We start from the raw sequence: 11054 nt of genomic DNA, 5'->3' as shown, positions 1-11054 counted from the left end.
TTTACATAGCCACATTTTGCCCATTTTGCGGAGACATCATCAACCATTTCCTGAACCCTTTAATAATTATTATTTGACTGGGTTGCCATCAACTTATTGATTCAGTCATTTATTCAACAAGTACTTATTGAACTCTTAATATATGCCAGGTACCTTCTTAGGAGTTGGTAATACAGCAATGATACAAAATAAAGAGTATGCTGTCAGAGTCTGTACATTTCTACATCTGGTTATATGATAGGGATATCAGACTTATACAAATGAGGATATGGTGAAATTTCAGGAACTTGTAAGTGACATGAACAAAAATGAAGGAGGAATGTGTCTATTTAATTTAGGGTGGTCAGAGATGGCCTCTCTGAGGCATAACATTTAAGTAGAGACTTGAAGGAAGACAGGAAGCCAGTGTATATCTGGAGAAGAGTGTTTTAGGCAAAGGATTCTGGACAAGGTTTAAACTTGATGCTGTAAAGAGTAACAGAGAGGCAAAGTAGCTGGAGAGTGAACCAAGGGGTGAGAAAAGGAGGAAAATCAGACAGGTCTGTGGCATCAGATCCTGTGGGGCCTTGAAGCCTGTGGAAAGAAGATTGTTTACTACTTTCAGTAAGTTAGTAAGGTGTTGGAGAATATTTGGCAGAGGAGTTAAATGATCTCACTTAAGGTTTTTCATGATTAGTCTAACTGCTGAAGGCAGCAGGAAGTCCCATAAAGAGGCATTTGCTGTTGTTCAGGATAGAAAAGATTGAAGGATTCTACTCAAGTGGTAGCAGTGTAGAGCTGTGAACTGGCTTGTCTTAATATAATCTTAAAAAAGAGACATCTATTGCTTGTTCTAATACACTAATATTCTGTCTGACACTCCTGTAGCTGGTCATAGTCAGGCACTTCCTATGAGTGTTCAAAGCAACATCTTTGAACAGTCAGAGGGATGGTAAAGGAGCTTGACAGTAAAGAAACAATCTAGGTAGACTCTTTACAATATCTAGTAGGTACCAGACATATTTGGAAGATGAAGAGGTTAATGCTTCTCAACATTTTTGTAGATAAAATACTCTTTTTAAAATCTAAAACTGGCTCAGCCACTATTTTTGGAAGCAGTCTACTTACAAGTGATTAAGAAATATTTTTTCATGTTTTCCAAGATTTAGATGCTTCTTATAGTAAACAACAACAATAAAAAGTCCATAATTCCAATTCAGGGCAAATCCCAATGGAGGCTTAAGTAGGGAGACAAAGCATTGTAGGTGGCTGGAAGTAGAAGGAGAAAGCTATATTGCAGAAAATCTTATGAATGTATGTTGGAGAGAGGTCTTGGGCTAGGCACTGCCCTAGATGGTTAATCATTCTGACATCATGTCTCCTTATGTGACAGACATGGAAGGGAACTAGAAAAAGCAAGGCTATTCTACTATACTCCCTCACCTGTGTCTACATAACTACATATAATCATTTATTTTGTGGGAAAATATGAATTTAATTGAACAGATAAAACACTCAATAATATATCAAAAAAGACCCAACAGAATGTGAGAAATAGAGATGATTTGGACTTCACAAATTTCTAAGCATCTCCTTTGTTCATTCTACTCCTAATCCAAAAGCTACTGCCATTACCACTTTTATGCCTTTGACCTTGTCTGACCCAACTCATTACCAGCTGTGAAGGAGTTTGTAAGGAAAAATACTGAATTTATTTTTGAAAAACTCTTACCGGCAATTTCTTAGTTTTCTAAATCAAATTATCTCTCCTCTTTCCTTAAACAATAGTCGTCCATGCTACCCTCAGCTCCTGACGTTATCCTTACTGCTGGTCTAACTCTCCATAGTTTCCTCACCATTTTCATTGGAATTTTAGGAATGTTCTTGCTTTTACTCAGGGGGCCGACACATTAGACCTAAACACTTCCCTCCATTTCTCTAATCTGGCACAGTCAGTCCTCCAGCCACCCTGCAATCTCTCACTCAGATTCACGGTCCAAAAGGATTAAAGACTCAGTGATTACAGAAACCAACAATTGATAATAACCATCTAAGGTGCTTACAACAGTGATTGGCACTTGGTGAAAGCTATTCTGTTGGTGTAAAAGTAATCTCAGTTTTTGCCATAAAAGAAATAGCAAAACTGCAATGACTTTTGCACCAACCGAATACCTAATACTTAATGGCTATTATATTGTGACTGTTATCTGTAATATGGAATCTTAATACCAGTATCACAAGAGCCAAAGGGCATGGAGAGAAATTTGTGGTAGAAAGTTTGTGGGGTGATTACCACAGGGCCTAACTCAATGAGATGTTGAACAAATCTTAGCTATATTTTGATAGCTAGTGTATGTGTGTGTGTGTATTATATCATCTTTTAAGAAATATAGATGTTTTAAATCATTTATTTAAAAGCATACATTCTCCTGAGGAGAAAATTTAAAGTATCACAATTCTACAATATTATTTGATATAAGAGGGAAATTCAGTGTTTGAAATGTACGCTGAAAAGAAATGATTCCAGGTTTAAAAAGAAGTAATGCTCTTAGGAAGCTTAATGTTATAAATGTTATAAAATAGACTTTTGCTAGTCAATTTCAGGTGTTTTAAAAAAATTTCTATGCTTGCATTATTATCTCAAGTCTAACTTTATATCTGGACTAAGTTTAGATACAAAAAATAAAAATGAAGCGGTAGATTATGCTGCTTGCTGTTTGTAATTTAACACCAAAATTTTAATAGTATGCAATCTTCAGGGGTTGATAGTCTGGTAAAAAGAACTTGAAGCAATAGTTTTCATAGAACTTTAACTAAGATAAAGTATTAATTGTCTATGCCAAAGAGGGTGAGCGATGATAGAAATTACAAAGAGCCTAGGGCTTCCCTGAGACCCAGCTTGGTGCTACCACTGTTATGAGAAAATTAAAAATAAATGAACAATAGTTTCCAACTCTAAAACATATTATATGCAGTACATACTTTAACCTAGTTTACAATTTATATTTATTATGCCCATTGAACCCACAAAAGCAGTGTTTAATTTTACAGTTTAAAGTCACACACAGGGAAATGCTTTACAAAATAGGATATTGTTCCTCAATGAAAAATATTACAGTATAGGTCCCAAACGGCTCAGTTCAAGTCTTTTACCTGAATAACAGAGCTGTTGTGGAATGCAGGCTACAAGACACAGTAATGTTTTAAATACTTGATTAAGATTTGAAGGTTGCCAAAGCTGAGAGACATTTTAAACAAGACCCGTCTTAGTTTTCCAAGATTTTTGGTTTTTCAACTGCATTATATACCATTGCTTCTGGAAAATTGAGGGTAATAAGCAGCTTACATTTTACATCTTATATACAGTATGTAAATCTTCAATGATTTTCTCTACCATCAAAGCACATTTCAAGGTTTAAAAATCTCAGTTATACCTACTTAGGTTTATTACTTTACTCACAGACTCTAATATAGAAACCGAATATTTATGCCATTGCTTCTATCAAATGCAACATGTTTCTTCAGTCTATTTAGTTATCCACAAAGTCTATTTACAAAGCATATGTATGATTTCCTCTGACTAATAGGTCATACAAATACGTAAGTAGTGTTTTTCAACTCCTAACTGTAGCAAGATGAACCATCAATGTTTATAATGTGCCTGAGTGCGTAATGCAAAAATATCATCCAGAGACTATATATTTTTAAATCAAAAGTCTAGCTTTACAAAGTCACACACAGTATGGTCTTCTATTGTAAATATACTCTCAGTATAGGTAGACATGTTTCTAATATAGTATGAGTTGTTAAAGAAAAGGCTGAGATATAGTCACCAAGTGTTTACTAATAACATAAACTATTGCAAAGTTTGAAAACAATGATCAGGCCAAATATACATGAAAGTTTGAATGGAATGCTGAGGACTTAGTGAATGCTGAAATATGACTCATGCAAAAGTCTGCTACTCCGGCCTGATGCTCCTCAAGTTTCAATGACCCCTTAAATGTCCTCAGATGCACATGCAGTTTATGTCACTGACCACTGTTGGTCAAAACCATCATTGGATGTGCTCATTTTTCGAATTTGGAGTATCCAGTTGTGCCCTACCCTGACACAAAGCTTCTCTAAGCTTTCCTGCAAACTGTAAAATCATGTAAAAAAAATAGGATCTCAGAAATACCACATTTGACAATTGGTCACGAAAGATGTTAGCACCTCAATAAAAATTAGAATTGTTCACTGGATATGCCAAAGGAAAGTGGAAAAAAAATGAAAAGGCATGCCCTGTTTTTCATTTGTTTGTTTTTTCCTACCAATCACAGTTCTCCTCACAGTGTTAGACTTTTAGGTCACTCTGATGTGGCAGTACCTTATAGGATGAGGGGCCAGTACTCGTTTTTTTCATTTGACCTTTGTAGTCCACATGGTCCAGTTAGTTGAAGCCACAGAATAAAGACCAGAGAGAGCAAAATTATTGCTAAAGTGCAACTATATTAGTAGAATGCAATTAACGGGGCTAATGAATGTGTATGCCAATGTCTTATTTTTTTTCAAAACCAACATCATCTAACAACATATTCTTTCAGTTTTCCCATAAAACCTGCATTGAGAATGATATCATGGCCCCAGGCAGGCATTTACCAGATTGAATGTTTTGCTGATCTGAACACCACCTGTGTTCCAATTTTTTGGCTAATACATGGTTTTGTATTTCAATATGTTCTCATACATTAAAGAAGTGAAACACAATTATATGTTATAGAGTTTATATGCATCATGATAATATAATTTGAGAAATTATCTCTATAGATTATGCCAACAAAGCATTCTTAGGAAGATTTTTTTCAATGTCCTAGCCAGTTAAGTTGATCTATCTGTTTGATAATCTAAAACTATAGATTGTTGGAAAATGAGAAAAATAATAGGGAAAACATACAAGTTCCTTTTCTGTGTGTCTCAATGATACATTATCTTGAATTTGGTTCTATTAAAGCTTTAGATGACCATTTCTGTACACATGGCTATTTCATTTATTTAGTAGTTTTGAAATGTTAGCAAATATATTGTATTTGTAGAGCATCATTTCATTATAAAGAGATTATTAATATTCACCAATCATGCCAATGAGATTATACACTCTGCCACAGACTACTAGAAAAATTCGATCATTATTAAATTCAATGTTATTTTACAGTGTGAACTCTAAGTAATAGCACAAGTTCTGGACTTTGAATCTGGCTGCTGTCCTCACCCGAACCATTACAATGACCTTGTTAACAAGGAAGGAATCAATGGGGAAGTATCACAACCAGAGATTGGCTGCGTGTCCAAGGGTGCTTTGTCTTATTGCCAGGATCAGACTGTGAAATCACAGAGGCAAGCTGATGTCATCAGAGGCAACTCTGCCTATTTCAAGTCCTAGAATCACCCCAGGGGATTCAACAGTAGTAGAAAAACATCACATTCTCTTAATGGACACCCCTTATTTGTAGAAACATTATGACTATTAACATTTGTTATACAAACCCAATTTATTTGTGCTCATCTGTAGAATCCTACAGACACTAAAGACTAAATGATATTAATTTTAGGAGGTGTTTCTAAACAGACAAAGACAACATTTGGTTTTATTATCATTTGTATCCCTCAGAAGTTGTGTGTACACAACTTTCATTTAATACATCAACGTCAACTTGTCCACGTTTCTCGATGAAGTGAAAGAATCTGATTCTTGGCTGTGTCTTAATGCCTGTAGGAAGCTTCTAGGCTATTTGTGTACCCAAATTTAAAACTTGCACCTTGTTTCATTGAATAAGTGTTTTTCTTATTTGTGACTTGGACAAATTAGTGTTAATGTGATGTAAAAGACCTATTATCATAGGTACAAGTAATGAACACTATTAGTTGTGAAAGATTAAAATTTCCTTGGAAAGAAAAATGATAGTATCAGAATAAGAATACATGAGGAATATATACATATACACCTGTTTCACACAGAAAGCTTTCTGTAAAAAAATACAAAAGCAACCAGTGCTGTATATTATGTAAACTCACAAAGTGTAAAAGTGTACTTTATACACAAACATGAAGCATAAATTAAAAAGTAGGACAACAGCAAAACATTTTAAATATAGAAAAATTTGCACATATTTTTGTTAAATAAGAATAAATAATTTTATCAACAAATTCACATACCAGTTGCAAAAACAATAAATTACTTTTTTTCAGTGCTGCAACTTTTTTTTGTTTGTGATTTATCCCTTAATTCCTAGTTTAGTGGGATAAAACTGTTTCCACAGGAAGGCAAAGAAAGATAAATTTATTGAATAAATTATAACAATGCCCTTATATTTCTAAACAGCAAGGCAGGGCTTAATTTAAATTTTTCTGATCTAGAAGAAATAAATGTCATCTTCTTCTGACTCCCTTTGTACTTGATAAAACTTATTATGGAGTGCTTAGTTATGTAAGTGAGATTAGATTCTTACAAACCTGAGCATTTTCAGACAAATTCTTTTTTTTCCTAAAAAAAGAAATAGCCCCTAGCATCCTGAATTCTAGACATCTTTAAAAATTCAAGATGCAACAATGGAAAGGTGAAAGACAGTACGAAGTCAAAACTGGACTGACTTAGATTGAGTAGTATAGAATCTTCCCTTTGTTCATAATTCTTGGTATCTATTGAACACTCCATTTCTCTGAATTTCAGTTTCCAGTCCATATCACCTTCTCCAGGAATTTAGACATACATTCTTCAGTCAATCTAGTGAGACTCATGAGAAAAAGGTGGAGAAAACTACTTAAAAGCATGGAATAGGGGTTTATTTGCTCTAAGCCCTCTAGGATTGTTTCTATGACATGTGTAAACCATCACTATCTGAGGGAAACATGAATCATTGACAAATCATATTAAAAATTTATGAGTATAGTAAGAGAAGCCGAGAGGAGACAACTACATTTATGCCTCAATTATTATTATTATTATTATTTTTTGAGACGGAGTCTCGCTCTGTCGCCCAGGCTGGAGTGCAGTGGCCGGATCTCAGCTCACTGCAAGCTCCGCCTCCCGGGTTCACGCCATTCTCCTGCCTCAGCCTCCGGAGTAGCTGGGACTACAGGCGCCCGCTACCTCGCCCGGCTAGTTTTTTGTATTTTTTAGTAGAGACGGGGTTTCACCGGGTTAGCTAGGATGGTCTCGATCTCCTGACCTTGTGATCCGCCCGTCTTGGCCTCCCAAAGTGCTCAATTATTTTTTAATGTTGTTGGGAATATAACCACACACACACAAAAAATAAATTTTGTCACATTGGAGTTACTTGATTAAAATTATTTCCAAAATGGAAAAAAGTAACATTAGCCTCTCTCCTAATTCTCTTTGCACAGACAAATGGCACTAGGATTATTATTTTTTTCTTGCCTATTTGACTAGGTTTGTTTTCTGCCCTTGGCATTGGGTGATCTCCATCAAATATAGGTTATCAGCCTTCTACAGGCCTCATTTCTCAAACTGATAATTTATTAAGAAAAAAAATTGCTACATCTAAAGCAAAGTCAGTCTGTGAAAATTCAAAGGATGATAATTGGTTTTGTAAAACAATTATTTGTTTTAAAAGCAATTTCTTAAGAAAATACTAAATACTAAATACAGTGAGACATCTATTTTCCTGGCCCACTGAAATGACGTGACATAGTGATCAGTTACATAATTCTTTTATATTAAAAATATCTTATAATAAAAATAAACTCTCATGAGCTTGTATAACTCAAACAATGGTTCCCTAAGATTTTTACATGCAACTCTTTAACAATAGGCACATTTGGCATGATTACTATGAATTTTTATGAAGAAAAATTGGTTTTGCAGTGTTTCACAACAAAAGAAATCCCAGTGAAATGAAACAACTTAGATTTTCTAAGCTGTGAGGTTGGTAATGGGGGTGGGGTGTACATTTTATCATCTAAAAAGATACCTTTAGGTGTGTGCTTATAAAATAATTTCCATGTCTAACTATTCAAACTTACAACCTACCTAAACAGGCTATGGAAACAAAAACAACAACTTTCTGAAAATCATCACATTTCCTCACTCAGACACTTACAGGTACAACCAAGTGCTTTCCAGTTGGGAAAAATCTTTAGTACAATAGGAATAGACTTAGGTTTTTAAAATTAAGAAATCATTGCCTATGATGTGGAAACAGTCTTATTCATATTAACCACTTTTTGGCATTTACCACATTAACAATGATAACCACTTCTCAATGTGGCTAACTACCAAGTGATCTTTAATGTTTCTAATAAACTAAGTCAAGAAATACAAAACATTGTAGGTCTTACTGAACCCTGGAACAAAACAAATAAGCGAACACAAATGCATTTTAAAGGCTTGCTGGTAAGAGGTATACCAGTGTTGAAGGTGTTGGACATGATAGAAAACTTGCTGTGTGTTTTGTACGTATGTTATACATTGTGAGATATCAGATGAAAGCTCTGGAGAGAGAAAGTAGTTGTGAGAATACAAATTGAAAACACAGTGAAATACAATTTTTTTCCTTTTAAGTTTCCAACACAAGGAAACTAGTTTTCAGACTCTTGAGTACTGATCACACACACACAGGCAAACCCTACTTCTACATCTGAAGTTATGCATTAATTTGGCTAGCTACCTGAAAAAAATACAGGCAGTCAAAGGTTGAAGTAAATGAACCCGTGTATGTATTTAAGTGACTAGATACACTGAGATCTATTTACTTTTCAAAATTTCTCAGAAGATACTTGCTGTCAAAATGGTTTTTTGACTGAAATTTTATCTCCTGTAGTCAAAATATACTAAATCTTATTAAAACAGCAGCAAGTTCTTAATTTCCAGTAAAATATCCACAGCTCTTTCTGGAAACTGAAGGAAGTTGAAATAGCTGCAGACCTACTTTGGTCAAACACTTTTTTTATAGAAATATATATGGATATTTTAATAGAACCAAGGGATATAAAGTGACATATTAAGGGAGAATGTATTTACAAACAGTAAAAAGAAGCTACTGTGTATTATGGGTGAAAATGATTATGATGCCATTAAAGACATTCTATAAGAGGTAGGTGACAAGGGGGAGACAGTTCTGCCATCTTCAAATGTCCCCTGATTTTACATTCATCAGTGTTTCTTTCTTGTAAGCCCAGGGGATGTTCAATAATTCCCAAGTTTTTCTATATTGCAAGGTCACCACTGTCACATGAAGCAGTGCACATCCTCTTTTGGTCACAGAGAGCAGATTCTGCCCATTATTGGACTCCTGTTGACAATGCCACTGAAGCATGACTTTCTGTGAGTTAGGTAGACCTCCTGTTCACCACGACAGCATCAGTGCTGAATCCTCCAGTTATCTTTGTGCATAAGATCATAACCACAGGCTAACATTTCTTCAGCAAGCATTGCTTAAACGCAGAAGGCCTCTGGGAGAGAGGACATCCTTTCGCTAACTTCCGGTTTCCATCCTGGCACTGCACCGTCCTGGTGTGCCAACCTGTGTCACAGGTCCTAGAGCAGGCGAGCCATGGGCCCGTGACCCACTGCAGCTGCGAAGTGTGTGATCCCACTTTATTGCTGCCATGACTAGTGACAGAGTTTACTTTTGGAGTGGACTTCTTGGGAACAAAAAAGCTATAACGGACATCTAATGGTTTCGTGGGATCTGTTGCAAGGATCTGCACTATTAGAATTTCCTTCGTGGCAGAGTAGCCCATGCCATGCAAGAAGTCGTCCCTGTGGCTCCAACCACTATAGTTCATGACTGTTCCATTGATGTCAATGATAGTCTCTGAAGTGGAGATCATGTACTTTCCATTGATAAGGTACTCACCATTTTTCTTTTTCAGGGCTAAATAGGCAGTGAATCTAGTCTGGTCTTTGGCTTTGAACTGTCGAACTTTTATGTGAGTTGCCCCTTCAGGAATCCTCACCACGTCAGTGTAGCCCTTACTGGAAGTAGGAACGTTCACAGGAAGTGGGGGGAGGTGGTTAAAAAAAAGGAGAAAAAATAAGTAAACAGTAAACAATAAACAAGTTCTCTAAAAAGTCTTCTCTTAACACACAGTTTTAATGTCTTTAAGAGATTAGTTTAAAATTGAGTTTAAAAATTGTTTTTTATGACAAAATTGCAATTAGCCAACAGTATTGGATACACTTTAACGGAGGTGTTCAAAATTAGGATGATGCTAATAACCTGCCTTCATTTAAAAAAATTATACTAACTTTCAAGATTTATGAAACCATTTTCATCCTTATCAAATCCTATCACCTTTACAAATCTATTTTACATTCTTTCTGGCACAAAATGAGATATATTTAAATACAAACTGACAAAAGTATGCCTTCACTTAATCTCATATAATTCTTTAATGTTTCTCAAATTTGCCTCCACGTTAGAATCATGTGGAGATCTTTTAAATCTTTCAGAGCCTACCCACACCTCAGACCAATTAAATCCCATCTTCCATGGTTGGGCACAGGCAAGAGCACTTTTGAAACTTCTCACATTGTTCCAATGTGCAGACTAATTGGGAACACAGAATTAATTAGTTTTTGGACTAGAGGCGAGTAGAGTCTCTGCATCCCTTTCTACTAGAACTCTGGATTTTGTGGGACAGGCCACTAAATGAAGCACGCAGTTTCGAAATTGGGTAATGATATTACTAATACCATCATAAAAGGGGAATTTTTAAAAATGACTTAGCAAACGTTTCTGAATTCTTAGTGCCCATAAGATATGATAGATTGAGAAAGGCTTTATGGTGAGTGACATATAAGTCTTCAAAGAGCCATCATCTGTTCAAAAAAATGGGGAAAGACATAAATATCTTTAATACCCATAAGCCTGTGAGGAATGCTAGGATGGAAATGCTAATTAAGCACCAAGTGTGAGGTGAGGAGTCTACTGTTGTCCACATTTTTGCCTTTTTGAGTAATTTCATAATAGGGTCCCTTTACTTTCCTAGTTATTTAAACAGGAATACTATTGGCTTGCACAGTTTGACTGACGTGTGGAGCTGAACTGTCTCATTTCCAGTTCTCATTCACA

General features: G+C 35.4%; 1 protein-coding gene across 3 annotated transcripts in view; it reads right to left on the bottom strand.

Moving 5' to 3' along the window:
- Positions 1–2968: 2968 nt before the first annotated feature.
- Positions 2969–11054, bottom strand: part of ADAMTS5 (ADAM metallopeptidase with thrombospondin type 1 motif 5) — a 51027-nt gene continuing 42941 nt past the window's right edge. For all 3 annotated transcript variants that reach the window (XM_028845389.2, XM_028845390.2, XM_077997925.1), the window contains one exon: positions 2969–9955. In XM_028845389.2, coding sequence (XP_028701222.1) covers positions 9388–9955 — 568 coding nt within the window. In that variant the 3' untranslated portion in view covers positions 2969–9387. The remainder of the gene's footprint in view (positions 9956–11054) is intronic.

The sequence above is a fragment of the Macaca mulatta genome, chromosome 3 (assembly GCF_049350105.2).
Source record: "Macaca mulatta isolate MMU2019108-1 chromosome 3, T2T-MMU8v2.0, whole genome shotgun sequence".
Taxonomy (NCBI): Eukaryota; Metazoa; Chordata; class Mammalia; order Primates; family Cercopithecidae; genus Macaca; species Macaca mulatta.
The sequence above is the reverse complement of the archived record's forward strand: the minus strand, read 5'-3'. Positions and strand labels throughout refer to the sequence as shown.